A 22,803-nucleotide genomic window follows, 5' to 3' on the forward strand; every position below is an offset into this window, starting at 1 on the left:
AGACTCTGGTTATATTTATACCTATGTGCAACTTCAGCGATGACATTTGGTGAGGCTTTTTTCATTGTATATATGTGCATACTGAGATGCTTCTGCTAATTTAAAAGAAAATAGACATTTCCTTTTGAATAACCTGAACTGAAAAGAATTTTTCTCATATTTGCTCTGTTTGGAGAAACAAAAAAGAAAATATACATGCTCCAAGTTTAATTTTTTAAAAAGAACAGCCCTCAAAGTGTGTTTGAACAGGAAAGAACATAGCCTAAATGTCAATGTCCAGGTGGAGTTTGCCGAGCAGAAAATTATGGAAAGATTTTTCTTTACCTTTAAATTGAACAGGTATGATTTGGAAAAGATTGTTTCAGTGTATATTTTTCAATTTTTAGAAATTTAGAATACTTTTACATTATTTCTTGGTTTTAGTGTAATAAGCTGCTTTATGAGTACCAAGACCTTGAGTATTAAACTGAATTGTGAATTGTGACTGTGTTTTGCAATAAGTATCTATGTGAATTCTAAGTTGCAAATAAAAACATTATTTGAGGTAACTCCCATCTTCTTAGAGGGTTTAGAGCTGTATACGCAGACAATTATTGTGCAATACCTGTACACAGTGACTTCTGTTCATACTCAAAGATAAAAAGCATATAGTAAAAGCAAGGCATTATTACTAGTAGCAATCTAAATATATTGTTATTAATATAGATCAGACTTTTTCCACTAGTGACTTTTGCACCAAACTCAGCCCACGGAAGCCAGAAGCAATGGCAGCTGCCTTTGTCTTGGCACTCCTGGACTGGGAAAAAAGCACTGTTAGAAGCAATAAAAGGATCTGTGTTCTCCCTTCCTTCCTTTGCCTTAGCCACTGTTTCCTACAATCTCCTATCCTTTTTCTGCTGTAATGGTTTTATGGTGGCTGGAATGAGTCTCAATGCCATATGAGGAAAAGAAATATATAGAAATGGAGTTTAATACTCTTCCCATTTGTTGAGTACTGAGTCACTAGTGGAGTCACATTCCTGATGCCTTAGGAATGGTGGGGTAGGATAGGGATGCATGTGTACATGCATGCATGTTTTGTGGTACCCCAAGGCTGTTTCATGTCCACCTGTCTGAAGTGAGATTTGGTGCAGCAAAAGAAGATGATGAGTGGGCAGGATGTGGAAATTAACCGTGAGCATTAGTCAGCAGCATACTCTAATCTCAATTATCCTCTCCCCTGTGTGATATGAACAAGCAAGAAAAGGAAGAGAAAATGAGGAGGGAATACAGGAAATATGGTGACCCCTCGTACATCGCGTGAGAAGAGAGAGGTCGCAGAATCATAGAAGGATAGAATGGTTTGGGTTGGAAGGGACCTTAAATATCCTCTGGTTCCAACCTTCCTGCCATGGGCAGAGACACCTTCCACTAGACCGGGTTGCTCAAAGCCCCATCCAACCCAGTCTTGAACACTTCCAGGGAGGGGGCACTCACAATTTCCCTGGGCAACCTGTGCCAGTGTCTCACGAACCACACACTAAAGAATTTCTTCCTAATGTCTAGCGTAATTCTCCCCTCTTTTAGTTTAAAACCATTACCTCTTGTCCCCTCACCACATGCCCTTGTCCCCTCACCACATGCCCTTGTAAAAAGTCCCTCCCCAGCTTTCTTGCAGGCCCCCTTCAGGTACTGGCAGACTGCTATGAGGTCTCCCCAGAGCCTTCTCTTCTCCAGGCTGAACGACCCCAACTCTCTCAGCCTGTCTTGATAGGAGAAGTGCTCCAGCCTCCTGATCAACTTCATGGCCCTCCTCTGGACTCGCTCCAGCAGGTCCATGTCCTTCCTGCATTGGAGGCTCCAGAATTGGATGCAATACTCCAGGTGGGGTCTCATGAGAGCAGAGTAGAGGGGGAGAATCACCTCCCTTGAACTGCTGGCCATGCTTCTTTTGATGCAGCCCAGGACACGGTTGGCTTCCTGGGCTGCAAGTGCACATTGCCGGCTCTTTCTGAGTTTCTCATTGACCAACACCCCCAAGTCCTTATCCTGAGTGCTGTTCTCAATCCATTCTCTGCCCAGCCTGTAATTGTGATTGGGATTGCCCCAACCCAGGTGAAGGACCTTGCACTTGGCCTTGTTGAACTTCATGAGGCTGGCATGAGCCCACCTCTCAAGCCTGTCAAGGTCCCTCTGAATGGCCTCCCTTTCCTCCAGTGTGTCAGCCTCACCACACAGCTTGGGTCGTAGGCAAACTTGCTGAGGATGCACTGAATTCCACTGTCCACGTTGCCAACAATGATGTTAAACAGCACTGGTCTTGGTACTGACCCCTGAGAAACCACACGTCACTGGTCTCCATTTGGACATTGAGCAGTTGACCACAACTCTTTGTGACCATCCAGGCAATTCCTTATCCACTGAGCAGTCCATCCATCAAATCTATATCTTTCCAATTTAGAGACAAGGATGTAATGAGGGACAGTGTCAAATGGTTTGCACAGGTCGAGGTAGATGACATCAATTGCTCTTCCCTTATTCACTGACACTGTAACCCCATCATAGAAAGCCACCAAATCTGTGAGGCACAATTTGCCCTTAGTGAAGCCATGTTGGCTGTCACCAGTCACCTCCTTATTTTCCATGTGGCTTAGCATAGTTTCCAGGAGGATCTGCTCCATGATCTTGCTGGACACAGAGGTGAGGCTGACTGGCCTGTAGCTCCCCCGGTCTTCATTTTTCCCTTTTTAAAAATGGGGGTTATATTTCCCCTTTTCCTCTCAGTGGGAACTTAACCAGACTGCTACAACTTCTCAAATATGATGGGAAGTGGCTTTGCAACTTCATCCACCAGTTCCCTCAGGACCCGTGGATGTAGCTCATCAGGTCCCATGGACTTGTGCATCTTCAGGTTCCTTAGAGGGTTTCAAATCTGATCTACCCCTACCATGGGTGGTTCTTCATTCTCCCAGTCCCTGCCTTTGCCTTCTATGACTTGGGTGCTGTGGCTTGAGCACTTACCGGTGAAGACTGAGGCAAAAAACTCATTGAGTTCCTCAGCCTTATTCATATCCTGTGTAACCAGGTCTCCCATTTCCTTCCACATCTTCCCTAGTCTTCCTTTTATCACTGTCGTACCTATAGAAGCTTTTCGTGTTACCCTAGATGTCCCTGGCCAGATTTAATTTGATTAGGGCTTTCGCTTAATCATAGAATCATAGAACCATTCAGGTTGGAAAAGACCCTTGGGATCACTGAGTCCAACCATCATCCCTACTCTACAAAGTTCTCCCCTAAACCATATCCACCAACACCATGTCCAAACGGCCCTTAAACACATCCAGGGATGGTGACTCAACCACCTCCATGGGCAGCCTCTTTCAGTGTCTGACGACTCTTCCTGTGAAATTTTTTTTCCTAATTCCCAGTCTAAACCTACCCTGTTGCACCTTGAAGTCATTCCCTCTTTTTCTATGGCTAATTACCTGTGAGAAGACACCAGCACCAAGCACTCTACAATGTCCTTTCAGGTAGGTGTAGAGACTCATGAGGTCTCCCCTCAGACTCCTCTTCCTCAAATTAAATGTTCCCAGCTCCTTCAAGTATTCTCCATAAGATTTATTCTCTAGGCCCTTCTCACCGTTTGACTCTGGTTCGACAACAATGCTCTCGATCCCCTCCCCCTCCCACCCAGGTAGGGAAGGAGAGAGAGAAAAAGAGAGAGACTTGGCTGGATTGAAAACTAAACTACACAGCTTTAATTAAACACTAATGAATGACATAAGAAAATATATACAATTATATACAAATGTGTTCAGATATGTGAAAAAGCCTCTTGCCTCCCCCCACCCCCAGCAACTCCCACCACACTCCCCTGAGCTGGAACAGTCCCGAGAAATTCCGGAGCTGCTGCTGGAGAAAGCGGAGACTTATGGGGGTCAGGAGAGCTCGAGCCTAAGGGTCGATGGTGATGGATGGACGGAGTCCTCCCTGGACGCCGGCCATGGACGGAAGGGAAGAAGAAGCAGAAGGGAAGTTGTCTTCTGTGATCCCTGACCTTCCTCTGAGCTTACGTAGATATATGGAATGGAATATCTCTGGCCCATTTTGCTGTCTGTCTAATTCAGCCTCCTACAGGGGGGTCATAGATCTCCCGGTAGTGCCTGAGCTAGCAGAGTAAAGATGCGACCTTGAAGCCCCAGCAGTTAGAGAAACATCACATTGTTATCAGCTTTAGTTGTAACAGACTGTTGCTAGTTAAAAGAAAGCTTACTGAAGGAAAAAAAAAATTAGTAAAAGGAAAATTGGCTTCATCCTGGCTCAAACCAGGACATTCCACCCCTTATTCCATACCATATATTACATACAGGCTCCATATTTTACCAGCTGTCAAATTAAGGATTCTCCCCCAGAGTCAGATTACCCTGACATACACATACTTCACCATCCTCCATCATCACACACCAGGTATGTCCAGGTCCCTGAGCAAAAGCAACACCCCGGACAGGTTTACCTTTGCCTGAAGCAGGATAGACCCAAACACTTTTACCCAGCAGGTTTCTTTCACATACCACAAGGACATTATCCCCATCTGCAGTATGCAGAAGGTCTGACTGAGCAGGACCAGCCTGATTGATGGATCCCCTGGTGTTAATTAACCAGGTGGCCTTTGCCAAATTTTTGTCCCAGTTTTTGAAAGTTCCACCACCCATTGCCTTCAGGGTAGCTTTTAATAGACCACTGTACCTTTCAATTTTCCCTGAGGCTTGTGCATAGTACAGGATATGGTATAGCCACTCGATACCATGTTCTTTAGCCCAGTCAGTCACAAGATTATTTTTGAAATAAGTCCCATTATCTGACTCAATTCTTTCTGGGGTACCATGCTTCCACAAGATTTGCTTCTCAAGGCCCAGGATAGTATTCCTGGCTGTGGCATGAGGCACAGGATATGTTTCCAACCATCCTGTACTTGTTTCCACCATTGTAAGCACATAGCGCTTACCCTGGCGGCTCTGAGGCAGTGTGATGTAGTCAATTTGCCAAGCCTCCCCATACCTGTACTTTGACCACCTCCCCTCATACCACAAAGGCTTCAACCGTTTTGCCTGCTTAATTGCAGTGCATGTTTCACAGTCGTGGATCACCTTTGCAATAGCATCCATGGTTAAGTCCACCTCTTGGTCATGAGCCCATTTGTATGTTGCATCTCTGCCCTGATGACCTGAAGTGTCATGGGCCCTTCTAGCCAGAAAGAGCTCACCCTTATGTTCCCAATCTAAGTATATTTGGAACGCTTGAGCAGCCTCATCTGCTTGTTGCTTGTGTCGATGTTCCTCAGTGGCTCGACTCAGAGGTACGTGTGCATCTAGATGACGCAGTTTTACCACCACTTTTTCTATCCCAGCTGCCATGTCTTTCCACAGGTGAGCAACCCAAATAGGTTTACCTTTTTGCTGCCAGTTGTTCTGCTGCCACTGTTTAGGAAACCCCACGAGGCATTTGCTGCCATCCAAAAGTCAGTGTAGAGTCTCAGCCACCCCTCTAGCTCAGCAATGTCCAAAGTGGTGGCATTCCAAAGTGTGTGCCTTCTGGCCAGTTTGTAATTGCTTCAACAATTCCTGGAAAATTAGGCCTTTCTACTCGAGCTCGCTGGGTGATTAAAGCAGTCCATTTACTCCAAGTCACATCAGTGGCATGATGGATAGGAGAAAGGTTATTCTGGAACATCTCAGCACTGGTCATCTGGGCACCAGGAGAAGCTGCACTTCAGTGCCGATCACTTCCAAAGTGGCTCTAACTCATTCATACACTGCAAGTACCTCCTTCTCAGTTGTTGCGTAGTTGGCCTCGGAACCTTTGTAGCTCTGGCTCCAGAAACCCAAGGGTCGAACTCGAGTCTCCTGTGGTGCTTTATGCCAGAGGCTGCAGTTGGGACCGTTGTGTCCGGCTGTGGTGTAGAGAACATTCTTGATGTCTGGCCCTGTTCGAACTAGTCCAAGAGCCATTGCCTGCACAATCTCCTTTCTGATCAGCTCAAAAGCTTTCTGTTGGTCAGGACCCCATTGAAAGTCACTCTTCTTTCGGGTCACCTTATAGAGAGGTTTCACAATTTCACTGTAACATGGAATATGCATTCTCCAGAAAGCAACAGTCCCTAAAAAGGTTTGAGTGTCCTTTTCAGTTGATGGTGGGGCCATAGCTGTTATTTTCTTAATCACATTAATTGGGATCTGTCGACGTCCATCTTGCCACTTGCTTCCCAGGAACTGTATCTCTCGCGAAGGTCCCTTGACCTTGCTTCTTTTTACAGTAAAACCAGCATCCAGAAGAATTTGGATGATCTTTTTACTTTTCTCAAAGACTTTTTCTGGTGTGCCACCCCACACAATTATGTCATCAATGTACTGTAGGTGTTCTGGAGCTCCACCCTTCTCCAGTGAAGTGTGGATCAGTCCATGGCAAATGGTTGAGCTGCGCTTCCACCCATGGGGCAGCCGATTCCAGGTGTACTGGACTCCCCTCCAGGTGAAAGTAAACTGTGGCCTGCACTCTGGTGCTAGAGGAATAGAGAAGAATGCATGAGCAATGTCAATAGTGGCAGACCACCTGGCTGCTTTCGACTCCAGCTCATACTGAAGTTCTAGCATGTCTGGCACAGCAGCACGGAGCGGTGATGTAACCTCATTGAGGCCACAGTAGTCCACTGCCAGCCTCCACTCACCATCAGGCTTCCGCACTGGCCAAATAGGACTGTTGAAGGCTGAGTGAGCCCTGCTGATCACACCTTGGCTTTCCAATTGCCGGATCAGCTTATGAATGGGGATCACAGAGTCTCTGTTAGTGCGATATTGTCATCTATGGACCACTGAAGTGGCAATTGGCACCTGTTCGTCTTCAACCTTCAGCAACCCCACTACAGAAGGGTCATCTGAAAGTATGCAGCAGTTCAGTGTCCTCAGTCTCTGCAGCTGCTATACCAAAGGCCCACCGGTACCCTTTCGGGTCATTGAAGTATCCTTTCCTGAGATAGTCTATGCCAAGGATGCACGGAGCATCTGGGCCAGTCACTACAGGGTGCATTTGCCACTCCTTACCAGTGAGGCTCACATCGGCCTCCACAACAGTCAGTTGTTGAGAACCTCCTGTCACTCCAGAAATAGTGACGGAGTCTGTCCCTTTATGATTCGATAGCATTAGTGTGCACTGTGCACCAGTGTCCACCAGGGCTTTATACCTTTGTGGCTCTAATGTGCCAGGCCACTGAATCCACACAGTCCAGTACACTCGGTTGTCCCTCTCCTCCCCCTGCCTGGAGGCAGGGCATCTTTAATGTTGAGCATTAGAGTTTGATGCACCATCCTGGATGATTACTGGTGCAGCTTTCTGCTTGGAAGGACCATGTCCTGCCTTTGTTCTGTTTAGTAGCTCTTGCATGCATATCTGGAGAATATAATTGGGTTTCTTGTCCCAGACTCTCATGTCCTATTTAAAATAATTTTGCAAGAGACACCACAGGTGGGGTCTCAGTGGGTCCTGTCTCTCTCCTTTCTCATAGCAGTTTCTTCTTAATGTCTGCAACACGTGACCAACTGTCTCTAGGGAGAATCTGGAGTTTACCTCCCCATCTGTTCAGCATCCTATTATTTCTGTCAGTCATTTGTTCAATGGCTGAGGTGTGGAACTGATGGGAATCAGAGATTATGTCTCCATCCTGTCGTGCTTTGAAAGCCACCTAACGTACAGCTGGTCTTTCGTAATCTTGAAAGCACCCCATGAAGGAGAATTTATGGGCATGTGCTGCTGGTAAAGCCTGCGCAAACCTCCGGAACATTTGTGTGTCACACAGAACATCATCAGTATTTGTAAGTCCATCTTTATCATAGATCACCTCTTGCACAGCTATTTCTCTCAAGTATATGATGGCTTTCTCAAGAATGGGTGTTCTGCTTTGTCGCCATTTGATGACACCCTTGTGGGGGTATCTCCCTCTCACAGCTGAAAGAAGTCGGTCCCACAGGGTGGTAGTTCCCATCTTACTACCAAGTGCTCTGTCAATACCAGCATCTCTGGCCAGGGATCCCAACCGCTTGGCTTCTCTCTCATCCACGTTGTAGGTTTCACCACCACTATCAAAGCAACCAAGGAAGAATTCCCTCACCATCAGTGTGGGCTTGCTGTTCTGTATGTTTGAGAGTGGTCTGATTTGTTATCTGTTTGCGAGGTACCTGCTCCATCAACTCATTTGGAATCCTCAGTCTCAGCCTCAGCCTCTGTTGCTTTAATGAACTCTGGATATCTCAGATGGGAGCCGGTAAAAAGAGGGGAGCGTTTTGCCTTTGCCTTGCTCCTGGTCACAGGGTGAAGTAGCTTGATTCAAAAGGGAGTGGACTTTATCTTTGTAAAAGCAGTTGTTTTTGTATCAGCACTTGTAGAAACAGCTGTTTTTGTAGCAGTACGAGTGGTGGTATCAGCAGCAGTGGTGTTGGCAGCATCACAGGTGGCAGCAGCAGTGGCAGCAACATTGCCTGTGGGGGAGTGGCAGTGAGTGGAACACCCTACGTATCCACAATACATTATAAACATTTAGCAGAAGCATCCCTGTGGGAGATCATTATGGACAGACACACAGGGATCAATATGATCAGGTAAATGCTGTTTATTTTACGTGCCCACCTTTCTTATATAGCCCCTTGCTATGTACATGCGCCGCAACCACTCTTGTCATTGGTCAATTGTCATAAAGCCCTGCAACGACCTAAATGGTGATTGATTCCTAGCTTAATAGCACGCGAATGTACAGTCATGATTCTCCGCCTTCACTTCCTGCTTTGGCACATCCGGAAGTTGTTTACTTCGCCGCTCACTTTCTCAGTTGGTATCCTTGGAAGCGTCCTTGCTCAGGGGCCCAGATGTTTTCAGTAAAGGCTGGATTGCTCACATGTCCATTGCTCGCTAAAAGCCCTCTACACATCCCTACTGCAACAATGCGATTCAGTTCAAGAGTTGGGAGATTCAGCTTGAAAGAAAATAGAGAGCTAATTTGAACCAGCTACTGCTGTTATCAACATGAATCATTCCATTCACTTTAGGAGTTGTGCCACAAGGATTTGTACTGTAACTGTATACATACAGTGCCCCCATAAAGAACAGTATCATAATCCCTAGGATCACTAGGTTGGTAATTATATGGTTGATTATGGCCACAGTTCTGTCAATAAACCATAAAACAATCACAACAGCAGCTACAAAGAGCAGAATGCTCTCAGCTGCACACCACATGTACAGTTGCATGTTTGGAAAAAGATCCAGTAGATTCATTGCAGCAAGTGTCTGTTCAGTTTTCAATCTGTCATGAAATTCAGCAGAGCTGTTGCCCATTGCTATCTGAGGGATTCCTCCCATCAGAGATGGAATTTTGAATACTCCCAATTAATGAAAAGTTATAATCTGGGCTTAAAGTCAAGCCCCATGTTGGGTGCCAATAAATTGTTGTCATGGTTTGACTCTGGTTCGACAACAATGCTCTCGATCCCCTCCAACCCAGGTAGGGAAGGAGAGAGAGAAAAAGATAGAGACTTGGCTGGTTTGAAAACTAAACTACACAGCTTTAATTACAATAATATACACATATGTTCAGATATGTGAAAAAGCCTCTCGCCTCCCCCCACCCCCAGCAAATCCCACAGTACTACCCTTAGCTGGAACATTCCCAAGAAATTCCGGACTGCTGCTGGAGAAAGCGGAGAGTTATGAGGGTCAGGAGAGCTCAAGCCTAAGGGTCGACAGTGATGGATGGACGGAGTCCTCCCTGGACGCCGGGCATGGATGGAAGAGAAGGAAAGAAGAAGCAGGAGGGAAGTTGTCTTCTGTGATCTCTAAGCTTATGTAGATATATGGAATGGAATATCTCTGGCCCATTTTGCTGTCTATCTAATTCAGCCTCCTACAGGGGGGTCATAGATCTCCCGGTAGTGCCTGAGCTGGAAGAGTAAAGATGTGACCTTGAAGCCCCAGCAGTTAGAGAAACATCCCACTGTTATCAGTTTGAGTTGTAACAGACTGTTGCTAGTTAAAATAAAGCTTACTGAAGGAAAAAAAAAATCAGTAAAAGGAAAATTGGCTTCATCTTGGCTCAAACCAGGACAGCCCTTCAGCAGCTTTATTGCCCTCCTCTGTACTTGCTCCAGCACCTCGATATCTCTCTTGAATTGAGGTGCCCAAAACTGGACACAATACTCCAGGTGTGGCCTCACCAGTGCTGAGTACAGGGGGACAATCACCTCTCTACTTCTGCTGGTCACACTATTTCTAATACAAGCTAGGATGCCATTGGCTTTCTTGGCCACCTGGGCACTCTGCTGGCTCATATTCCGCTGCTTGTCAATTAGAACCCCTAGGTCCTTTTCTGCCAGACAGCTTTCCAGCCACACTTCCCCAAACCTGTAGGGTTGCATGGGGTTGTTGTGGCCCAAGTGTAGGACCCGGCACTTGGCCTTGTTGAAGCTCATACCATTAACATTAGCCCAATTATCCAATCTATCCAAGTCTCTCTGTAGAGCCTCCCTATCCTCATGCAGATCAACACTCCCTCCTAACTTGGTGTCATCTGTGAACTTACTGATGATACACTCTATGTTCATATCAAGATTGTCAATAAAGATGTTAAACAGAAATGGTCCCAACACCGAGCCCTGAGGAACACCACTTGTGACTGGCTGCCAGCTGGATTTTACTCCATTGACCACCTTTGACTCCGTTGACCACCAGCTCTTCTAACCTGATCCTTGGCTGCTCGGACAATTTGTCTGTATTCCTCCCAGGCTGCCTGTCCTTGCTCTATCCTCTGTAAGCTTCCCTTTTATGTTTGTCCAGGAGCTCCTTGGTCATTCATGCAGGCCTCCTGCCATTTGTGCCTGACTTCCTCTTTGTTGGGATGCTTTGCTCCTGAGCTTGGAGGAGTTGATCCTTGAATATAATCATCTTTCTTGGGCTCCTCTCCCCTCCAGAGCTTTATTCCATGGTGTCCTACCAAGCAGATCCCTGAAGAGGCCAAAATCTGCTCTCCTGGAATCCAGGGTAGTGAGCTTGTTCTGTGCCCTCCTTGCTGCCCTAAGGATCTTAAACTCCACCATCTGTTGCTCACTGCAGCCTAGACTGCCTTTGAGCTTCTCATTCCCCACCAGCCCCTCTTTATTGGTGAGAACAAGGTCCAGTATAGCACCTCTCCTCATTGGCTCCTCTACCACTTGGAGCAGGAAGTTATCATCCACATATTCTAGGAACCTCCCGGATTTCCTATGCCCTGCTGTGTTGCTCATCCAGCAGATATACGGGTGGTTGAAGTCCCCCATGAGGACCAGGGCTTGTGAACATGTCGCTGCTCCTATCTGTCTATGAAGGGCCTCATCCATTTGGTCTTCCTGGTCAGGTGGCCTGTAGCAGACCCCCCACTGTAATGTCCCCTGTCCTCCCTTTAATCCTGACCCATAAGCTCTCATTCAGCTCCCCATCCATCCCCAAATCTTTCACCTCTACCACAAACAAAACAATCTTGGTTTAGAAGTGGACAGTATTTATTCTTGAGTTTATTGTTTCAGCCTGAGTCCTCAGCTTTTAAAAACTGTCATATATTTGCTAGCATAAAAATATTTAGTCAGGATGAACATATTTTACACTATTTTGCTTAGAATAAATGTATTGCCATTTTTATTAATAATAAAGATTTTACTGAAACTTTTTATTTTAGGTATTGTCCTTCATGCAAAAATGATTCTAATGAAGTTGTAAAGGCTGGAGAAAAACTTAAACAGAGTAAAAAGAAAGCAAAGATGCCATCTGCCAGTACTGAAAGCCAGAGAGACTGGGGCAAGGTAGAGTGTATTTTAATTTAAAAATTGTTAAGATGACTAGAGGTAAAGAAATGCAAATTAATTAATTAACTGCTGTTAAAAATGTTTCTATGAATATATTTTGAAGTGTTTACTATAATGGCTGGATGTCTTGGTATCTGCATCACCTTTTATAAATTATTTTAAATATGACAAAATTCTTTCCCTCTGATGTGTTTTTTAGGGCATGGCTTGTGTTGGTCGCACTAAGGAATGCACTATTGTCCCTTCTAATCACTATGGTCCTATACCTGGTGTTCCTGTTGGGACAACCTGGAAATTCAGAGTACAGGTATGTTTTTAGATTTGTAATTGAAATAAATATGAATAATAGCCAGAGACTTTTTTTTCCCCTTGGGGAGGAGGGGCATGGCAAGAACCAAAAGCCTCTTCCAATGTGTTTTCTGAAATCTTCATCCCATCCATTGCCTCCAGAGAGAGTGCCTGCAGCGGAGCAAGGGACTGACACGCCATGGTGGTCACCAGTATCAGCCTTTATTATTCAGCTACATAGCATTCTTATACCTTTTTCTCCTGTCCACGCGCCTTACACTTCCTTCCCATTGGTTAACAGCTTCTGTTCACGCGTTCTATCTTACTTTGTGATAGGTTACAAGTTTCTTACATTTTCTTACAAGAATGTCAACACACATCCGTATCTCTCTCATACCTTCTTTTCCCACAAACATGTTTGTCTCTAACTGTCAAGGGCACAGCTGTAGTTTGTCGAGACCAAGGCTGGCTGCGGCCCATAGCTGATGCTCACAAGTGCTTATTTTAAAAATCGGGTTTTCTTATGGAAAATGGGTCTCTGAACAGTTTTGAGTTTGGTATGACATGCATGTCTTCAGGCTAAAATGGTCAACAACAGAGGTTTTACCCCTTAGCAACAGTTTTCATTTTCTCCCCTTAATAGAATTCACAGTGAAACAGCTGACTACGAAACAAGTTCCTTGACCCTTGCCTGACTTTGGTGCTAATGTGAACACTACCATCAATACCGATATTAGAGAATAGCAAAACAAATTAATTTTCTAATGCAAAATTGCAGCCTTAATGTCAATCATTCATTGATTTTACACACAACTACTGCTTTGAGAAAATTGTCTATTCTTATAGTTTTTGTGATATTTTGATTTATCCCTACTGTATTTGAAGAAATTTTCTGTGAAGCAAACTAAAAATAAATACTTCAAAACATATTTTTATTCTGAAAATGTACTTCTTTAATCATCAATATTTAAATTAGTTTCCAGGTAAAGTATATCCTCTTAGATAGGGGAAGTTTTAAAAATCAGTTCTGCAGACTCAAGATCTGAATCAAATTTTCTTGTTATTGGATTAGCCAGAATCAGCAGGAATAAAAGTTAGGATTTTATAGATTCATACAATAGTTTGAGTTGGAAGGGACCACACCAAAAGGGTGAAGCAGGTGCTTCTCCCCCTCTACCCTGCTCTGGTGAGACTGCACATACAGCTCTGGAGCCCTCAGCACAGGAAAGGCATGGACCTGTTGGAGAGGGTCCAGAGAAGGGCCACAAAGATGATCAAAGGGCTGGAGCACCTCTGCTCTGAAGACAAGCTGAGGGAGTTGGGGCTATTCAGCCTGGAGAAGAGAAGCCTCTGGGGAGACCTTATAGCCACCTTCCAGTACCTGAAGGGGGCCTATAGGAAAGCTAGGGAGGGACTTTTCACCAGAGACAGACAAGGGGTAATGGTTTTAAACTGAAAGAGGGTAGATTTAGGTTAGATATCAGGAAGAAATTCTTCACCATGAGGGCAATAAGGCACTGGAATAGGTTGCCCAGGGAGATTGTGGATGCCCCCTCCCTGGAGGTGTTCAAGGCCAGGTTGGATGAGGCTTTGTGCAGCCTGGTGTCCTTGCTCGTAGCAGGGAGGTTAGAACCCAGTGATCTTTAAGGTCCCTTCCAACCTTAACCATTCTATGATTCTATGATTCTATGATTAAGAAAGGAAGAGAAAAACAATATAATTATGAAAACAAGGATGGTTAAAGGTATAGAATGGCTTTCATACAAAAATTGTATGAAAGATGGTATGCTACAGAAGTCTATTAAAATTGAAGAAGGCAAGTAGGGAACAACTATGGTTTTTTGATGCAAAAGGAAGGGACATGAAATGAAATGATCGGGCGCTAGATTAAGACTGAATGGAAGCAGTACATGCAATATGCAGCAATACTATGAACTCTTTCCTGTAGGGTATTGTGAAAGCTAGGAGTGTGCAAGAGTTCAGAACTCAAGTAGATAAATTAGCAACCATTGGTTGACTTTTCTTCCATGAAATGCAAAGACTATGCCTTTGGCTCAGGAAATCTGTCACACATTGCTTGAAACAGAAAATTTACACATAAATATCACTGTGCACTTGCATAGTCAGTTTTCACACTGACCAGTTGTCACGGTTTGACTCAGGATTGGCAATAGAACCAGCGACAATAATGCTCTCAATCCTCTTCCTCTCCCACTCAGGTAGGGAAAGGAGAGAGAAAATGAAGGAGACAGACTCTTTGGATTGAAAACTAAACTACACAGCTTTAATTAAATACTAATGATATAAGAAAATATGTACAATTATATACAAATATGTTCAGGAATGTGCAAAAACCTATTGCCTCCCCCCACCCCCAGCAACTCCCACGGCACTCTCCTGAGCTGTGAAGAGTTCCAAAATGTCCCATACTGCTGCTGGAGATAGCAGCAGAACAGACAGGAGCTGAGGGTAGTTATGAGGGTCAAGAACCCATGAACCTAGGGATCAAGTGATGGATAGATGGAGTCCTCCTTGGATGCTGGCCATGGACAGAAGAAAAGGGAAAAAGAAGCAGGAAGGAAATAGACTTCCATGATCTCTGACCTTACACTGAGCTTATGTAGATATAAGGAATGGAATACTTTGGTGAATTTTGCTGTCGATTCAATCCACTCCTCAAGCGGGAGGGTCAGAGATAAGAATCTTCTGCTCCCATGGCATTTGAGCTGCGGATTCACTAAGTAGAGCACCAATCTTGAAGTCCTGGCAGTAACATAAACATTCCAGCGTTATCAGTCCACTAGCTGGAAAACTTTCTGCTAGTCAAAAGAGAGCTTAGTGAAGGAAAAAAAAAAATGAGGAAAAGGAAAACTGGTTTCTTCCTTGCTTAAACCAGGACATTCCACCCCTTATTCCAGACAATATATATTGCATGTAAACTCTGTATTTTACCAACTGCCAAATTAAGGATTGTCCCCCAGAGTCAGATTTCCTTGAGGTACATATTGTGCTTCACCATCCTCCATCATCACACACCAGGTATGTCCAGGTCCCTGAGCAAAAGCAACACCCCAGACAGGTTTACCTTTGCCTGAAGCAGGAAAAACCCAATCACTTTTCCCCAACAGATTCCTTTCACACACCACAAGGACTTTATCCATATGTACTGTATGTAGAAAAGTCTGACTGAGCAGGACCAGCCCGATTGATGGACATCCTGGTGTCAACTAACCAAGTGGCCTTTGCCAAATTTTTGTCCCAGTTTTTGAAAGTTCCACCACCCATTGCCTTCAGGGTATCTTTTAACAGACCATTGTATCTTTCAGTCTTCCCTGAGGCTTGAGCATGGTATGGGATAGGGTATATCCGCTCGATACCATGTTCTTTAGCCCAGTCAGTCACAAGACTGTTTTTGAAATGAGTCCCATTGTCTGACTCAACTCTTTCTGGGGTACCGTGTCACCATAAGATTTGCTTCTCAAGGCCCTGGATGGTTTTCTGGGCTGTGGCATGAGGCACAGGATATATTTCCAACCATCCTGTACTTGTCATGGATAACCTGCGCAATAGCGTCCATGGTTAAGTCCACCCCTAGGTGATGAGCCCATCTGTATGTTGCATCTCTGCCCTGATGACCTGAAGTGTCATGGGCCCATTGAGCCAAAAAGAGTTCACCCTTATTTTTCCAGTCTAAGTCTATTTGGAACACTTGAGCAGCCTCATCTGCTTGTTGGTCGTGTGAATGTTCTTCAGTGGCTCGACTCAGAGGTACATGTGCATCTACGTGACGCATTTTTACAACCAGTTTCTCTATACAAGCTGCAATATCTTTCCACAGGTGAGCAACCCAAATAGGTTTACTTTTTCTCTGCCAGTTGTTCTGCTGCCACTGCTTTAGCCAACCCCTCAAGGCATTTGCTGTCATCCATGAGTCAGTGCACAGAGTCTTGGTCACCCTTTTCACTCGGCAATGTCAAAAGCCACCTGGATGGCTTTTACCTCTGCAAATTCACTCGATTCACCTTCTCCTTCAGCTGCTTGTGCAACTAGTTGTGTAGGACTCCACACGGCAGCTTTCCACTTTCGGCGGTTCCCTACACAACAACAGGAGACATCGGTGAAAAGAGCAAATAGTTTCTCAGTTGCTGGTAGATGATCATATGGTGGAGCTTCTTGAGCCCGTCTCACCACTTCTTGTGTTGGCTGTCATGATCCACTCCTCGATGGACATGTGATGGTTCGTTTCAGTTGTGATCCCGAACTGCAAAAATGAAATGGCAACAAGCCCAGGGAGTTAAGTTATCAACACATAATGACTTTATTGGTCTTGCCCGTAAAGTGTCATGCGATAGAAAGGAAGAAAGAATAGGAAAGATGAGGCAAAAAGTGGGGGGAAAGAGGATAATAGCTACCACCACGGGTCCAAAGGCGTCCCTATGGTCCTGAATCCAGAAGGCATTCCGCTGCTTCTTCTTCAATCGTTGTGATCTCTCGGTGGGGAAGATCTACGAAGTTTGGTTACTAAGGAACCATCTTTTATTCTGAGTAGCACACCTTGCTCCTCCTTGGACCCACCTCCACTCCACCTCTGTCCTGTGGAAATGTGCCAATCTCCACCTGTCTGGAGTGAGGCTTCCATGCATACCCAGAGCAGAGTGTCTGAGGCGTGGCCAGCTTTTGAGGCAGGTAGCTTCTTACCAGGAGGTGTGATTTTTGTATTATAATAACATGATAATGAGGAAAGTTCAACTGAGGCTTCATCGGTGTTGGCACAGCAAGCGAGATCCATCTTCTTCGCTTTGCTGCTCCAGTAGAATAGACCCGTACCAGGTATCGGCACTGTTCATACCTCAGTCCATTCTCCATGGTTTCTGCATCTGCAAGCCAGTTCAGCAAGCCACTGCAAACTCATGTTGAGATGTTAGTCCAGATTTTGGGGTCTAGTCACTGATGACAATGCTGAGACAATACTGATCTTGTGATCGACTCTTACAGTGGCATTCCAAAGTGTGTGCCTTCTGGCTGGTTTGTCATTGCTTCTACAATACCTGGCTAATTAGGGCTTCCTATTCGGGCTCACTGGGTAATTAAAGCAGTCCATTTACTCCATGTTGCATTGGTGGCATGATGGATAGGAGAAAGGTTACTCTGGAACATGAAGCTCAGTACTGGTAATCGGAGCACCAGGAGAAGCTGCGCTTCAGTGCTGATCACTTCCAAAGTGGCTCTAACTCCTTCGTATGCTGCAAGTATCTCCTTTTCAGTTGTCATGTTATTGGCTTCAGAACGTCTGTGGCTCCAGAATCCCAGGAGTTGGCCTTGATTCTCCCCTAGTGCTTTCTGCCAGAGGCTCCAGGTAGGACCAACTATGTGCCAGATATATATAGGTCACCTCTTGGTTTTCTGGGTTCCATACCCCTTTGAGTCCAAGTTTCTCGAGCAGAGCTGAGATCCATGGGACAGGGTTCCAATCCACCTTCCATTTATCTGGTATAATCTTTACAAACATCACACCAGAATTAAAATAGTAGCTTAATACCAAATGAAAAAGGACAATTTACACACAGTTGTATTACAATTACAATAATGGAAATTCCCCATGATTACTTTTGTTCTCTAACATTGTTCAGTCAATATTATAACACTTTGCATATTCCCTTTTAACAACTTATATTTCCTTCTAGTACCATAGTTATTTCCACATATGGTGCTTGTCCTGGTTTGAGCCAGGATGAAGCCAATTTTCCTTTTTACCGATTTTTTTTTTTTTCAGTGAGCTTTCTTTTAACTAGCAACATTCTGTTCTAGCTAGGCTGATAAGACAGTGGAATGTTTTTCTAACTGCTGGGTCTTCAAGGTTGCACCTTCACTCTGCTGGCTCAGACACTACGGGAAGTCTGTGACCCCCCCGTAGGAGGCTGAGGGGAGTGCTGTGGGAGTTCCTGGGGGTGGGGAGAGGCGAGAGCCTTTTGCTCATACCTGAACATATTTGTATATAATTATATATATTTTCTTATTAATTAGTGTTTAATTAAAGCTGTGTAGTTCAGTTTTCAATCCAGCCAAGTCTCTCTCTTTTTCTCTCTCTCCTTCCCTACCTGGGTGGGAGGGAGAGGGGATCGAGAGCATTGTTGTCGGACCTGAGTCAAATGGTGACAGTGCTTAATCTCATTTTCCTTCATGTTTACAAAACAACATTAATTGCAATATTGTATTATACTTCAAAAACACATTTTCCGGTTATTTTTCAGTATCTTCAAATTGATACTGTGGCTACCATTGATTACAGTATAATTTAATCTTTTCTTTGGTTAGGGGATCCCCTTTCAAATTTATCCAGATGTTTCAGGATAATGATCATATGAGATGATCATATGGTGGAGCTTCTTGAGCCTGTCTCACCACTTCTTGTGGTGGCATTCCAAAGTGTGTGCCTTCTGGCCAGTTTGTAACTCCTTCTACGATACCTAGATGATTAGGCCTTCCTACTTGAGCTCGCTGGGTGATTAAAGCTGCCCATTTTCTCCAAGTCTCATCAGCAGCATGATGGATAGGAGAAAGGTTACTCTGGAACATGAAGCTCAGTTTTCTGGGCACCAGGAGGAGCTGCACTTCAGTGCCTATAACTTCCAAAGCAGTTCTAACTCCTTCATATGCTGCAAGTATTTCTTTTTCAGTTGCTGTGTAGTTGGCTTCAGAACCTCTGTAGCTCTGGCTCCAGAATCCCAAGGGTCGACCTCGAGTCTCCCGTGGTGCTTTCTGCCAGAGGCTCCAGGTAGGACCGTTGTGTCCAGCTGCGGTGTAGAGAACATTCTTGATGTCTGGCCCTGTTCAAACTAGTCCAAGAGCCATTGCCTGCACAATCTCCTTTCTGATCTGCTCAAAAGCTTTCTGTTGGTCAGGACCTCATTAAAAGTCACTCTTCTTTTGGGTCACCTCATAGAGACATTTCACAATTTGACTGTAAACTGGAATATATATTCTTTAGAAACCAACAGTCCCTAAAAAGGTTTGAGTATGCTTTTTAGTAGACATTGGGGCCATAGCATTTATTTTCTAATCACGTCCACTGAGATCTGGTGACATCCATCTTGACACCTGATTCCCAGGAACGGAACTTCTTGTGTAGGTCCCTTCACCTTCCTTCTTTTCACAGCAAAACCAGCATCCAGAAGAATTTGGATGATCTTTTTACCTTTCTCAAAGACCTCTTCTGGCGTGTCACCCCACACAATGATGTCGTTGATGTACTGTGGGTTTTCTGGAGCTCCACCCTTCTCCAGTGCAGCATGGATCAGTCCATGGCAAAAGGTTGAGCTGTGTTTCCAGCCATGGGGCAGTCGATTTCCGCTGTACTGGACTCCCCTCCAGGTGAAAGCAAACTGTGGCCTGCACTCTGGTGCTAGAGGAATAAAGAAGGCATGGCAATGTCAATAGCGGCAGATCACCTGGCTGCTTTCAACTCCAGCTTGTACTGAAGTTCTAGCATGTCTGGCACAGCAGCACTGAGCGGTGGTGTAACCACGATAGTCCACTGTCAGACTCCACTTGCCATCAGGCTTCCGCACTGGCCATATAGGACTGTTAAAGGGTGAGTGAGTCCTGCTGATCACTCCTTGAGTCTCCAGTTGCCCTATGAGGTTATGAATGGGGATCACAGAATCTCTCTTGGTGTGATATTTTTGTCTATGCACCATTGAAATGGCAATTGGCATCTGTTGGTCTTCAACCTTCAGCAACCCCACTACAGAAGGGTCATCTGAAAGTATGCAGCAGTTCAGTGTCCTCAGTCTCTGCAGCTGCTATACCAAAGGCCCACCGGTACCCTTTCGGGTCACGGAAGTATCCTTTCCTGAGATAGTCTATGCCAAGGATGCACGGAGCATCTGGGCCAGTCACTACAGGGTGCATTTGCCACTCCTTACCAGTGAGGCTCACATCAGCCTCCACAACAGTCAGTTGTTGAGAACCTCCTGTCACTCCAGAAATAGTGACGGAGTCTGTCTCTTTATGATTCCATGGCATTAGTGTTTACTGTGCACCAGTGTCCACCAGGGCTTTATACTTTTGTGGTTCTAATGTGCCAGGCCACCAAATCCACACAGTCCAGTAAACTTGATTGTCCCTCTCCTCCTCCCGGCTGGAGGCAGGGCACCTCTAATATTGAGCATTTGAGATTGATGCACCATCCTGATTGAAGGACCAGTCGCTGGAGACTGCTGCAGCCTTCTTCCTGGAAGAACCATCGCCTGCATTTGTTCTATTTAGCAGGTCTTGTATGCGTATCTGGAGAATAGCAGTGGTTTTCTTGTACCACGTTCTCATGTATTCTTTATAATTATTATGCAAGAGATTCCACAGGTGGCATTGAAGGGGATCCCATCTCTCTCGCTGCTGTCTTGTAGCAGCACATCTCCTCTTAATGGCTGCAACACGAGACCACTTGTATCTAGGGAGATACTGGGATTTACCTTCCCATCTGTTCAGCATCTTACTCCTTCTGCCAGTCATTTTTTCAATGGCTGAGGTGTGGAACTGATGGGGATCAGAGATCATGTCTCTGTACTGTTGTGCTTTTAAAGCCAATTCATGCACAGTTGGTCTTTCACAGTCAATACACCCCATGAAGGAAAGTATATGGGCATGTGCTGCTGGTACATCCTGCACAAACCTCCGGAACATGGGCATATCGCACAGGATGTCATCAGGATCTGTAATCCCGTTGTTATCATAGATCACCTCTCGCACAGCTAATTCTCTCAAATACGTGGTAGCTCTTTCAAGAATGGACGTTCTGCTTTGGCATCAGTCAATGTCACCCTTATGGGGATATCTCTCCCTTACAGCTGAGAGAAGTTGGCTTCATAGGGTGGCAGTTCCTGTCTTACTACCAAGTGCTCTATCAATACCAGCATCTCTGGCCAGGAATCCCAACTGCTTGGCTTCTCTTTTGTCCATGTCATAGGTTTCAGCCCCATTATCAAAGCATCGGAGCAACCAAGAAAGAAGCAGCTCACCTTCATTGCAGGTAAAGTCTTTTCTCATGAGTGCAGTTCCTTTAGAGAGAAAGGTTGGACAAGATCATCACTATCATCTGCTTGAGAGAGGCCTTCTCCTTTATCTGTTATAGAAGCGTCTGCTCCTTTGGTTAGGTCTTTTAACATCGCTTTGAAAAAGGGGCCCTCTACTGTTAAACGTGTTCTTGTGGTTTTGGATGGATGTTTCTTTGCTTTGCTCCTAGTCACAGGATTAACTTTAACTTTTGTTTGTTTGGATCTAATGAGAACGGTCAATATATTCAGCAGAAGCGTTGCCTATAGCTATCTGAGGGTTTCCTTCTGTTAGAGATGGAATTCTAAACATTCACCAATTAGTGAGAAGTTATAGCCTGGGCTTAAGGTCAGGCCTTGTGTTGGGCTCCAAGAAATTATTGTCACGGTTATGCTCAGGATTGGCAATTAAACCAGAGACAACAATGCTCTCGATCCCCTTCCCCTCCCACCCAGGTAGGGAAGGAGAGGGAAACTGAAGGAGAGAGACTTTCTGGATTGAAAACTAAACTAGACAGCTTTAATTAAATGCTAATGATAAAAGAAAATATGTACAATTATATACAAATGTGTTCAGGAATGTGCAAAAACCTATTGCCTGCCCCCCACCCCCAGCAACTCCCACAGCATTGTCCTTAGCTGTGAGCAGTTCTGAAATGTCCCAGACCGCTGCTGGTGATAGCGGCAGAGCAGACAGGAGCTGAAGGTAGACTTATGAAGGTCAGGAATGCATGAGCCTAGGGATCAACAGTGATGGATAGATGGAGTTATCTCTGGATGCTGGCCATGGATGTAAGAGAAGGGAAGAAGAAACAGGAAATAAGTTGACTTCCATGATCTCTGACCTTACACCGAGCTTATGTAGATATATGGAATGGAATACTTTGGTCAATTTTGCTGTCCGTCTAGTCTCCTCTTCCCTATGGGAGGGCTGCAGATACAACTTTTCTGCTCCCATAGCATCTGTGGCTGCAGAGTCACTAAGTGACCTTGAAGTCCCAGCAGTAACATAAACTGGAAAACTTTCTGCTAGTTAAAAGAGAGCTTACTGAAGGAAAATAAAATCAGTAAATGGAAAATTGGCTTAATCTTGGCTTAAACCAGGGCACCAGTTATCTGTTTTTATTTGTTGTCAGAGGCAGGATATTTGGCTAGATGGAACTCTGGTTTGATGCAGTTTGATGACTATGACATTCTTATTACAATAGAACAGCAATGCAAAATCTGGTAAAATTGCATAAAAGTGTGGGGGGGGATACAGGGGTTGGGCAGAACTGGGAAGAGAAAATGTTCAGAGATTAAGGAAGGCTGTAAATGTGATTGCATTTTCTTGAGTTGGTTAACTTTTAACAATGACATAATTTTCACCAAAAAAAATTACTCACTATGATCTTTTTGCATAATTATTTACACAAATTTAAAACACTACTGAATATGTATCTTCTATGAATTGGTCTAAGCAACCATGAATCTGGTCTTAAATTTTGTTTATGGCAAGAATAATGAAGATTTTTCCTAAAAGGCAAAGTGTACTTATTGATCTTTGTGTCAGCACTGTTCTATATTGTCCTTTCTTTTCATTGGATGCCCTTTCTTTTGTTTTTTTTTTC

The 22,803-nt window shown here is 44.7% G+C and overlaps 1 protein-coding gene across 4 annotated transcripts in view; it reads left to right on the forward strand.

Moving 5' to 3' along the window:
- The window catches only part of LOC127395165 (E3 ubiquitin-protein ligase UHRF2-like), a 159,513-nt gene that overhangs the window by 106,805 nt on the left and 29,905 nt on the right, over window positions 1-22,803 (forward strand). For all 4 annotated transcript variants that reach the window (XM_051641665.1, XM_051641668.1, XM_051641666.1 and 1 more), the window contains 2 exons: window positions 11,729-11,852; window positions 12,055-12,162. In XM_051641665.1, coding sequence (XP_051497625.1) covers window positions 11,729-11,852; window positions 12,055-12,162 — 232 coding nt within the window. The remainder of the gene's footprint in view (window positions 1-11,728; window positions 11,853-12,054; window positions 12,163-22,803) is intronic.

This window comes from Apus apus, chromosome W (genome assembly GCF_020740795.1).
Source record: "Apus apus isolate bApuApu2 chromosome W, bApuApu2.pri.cur, whole genome shotgun sequence".
Lineage (NCBI taxonomy): Eukaryota > Metazoa > Chordata > Aves > Apodiformes > Apodidae > Apus > Apus apus.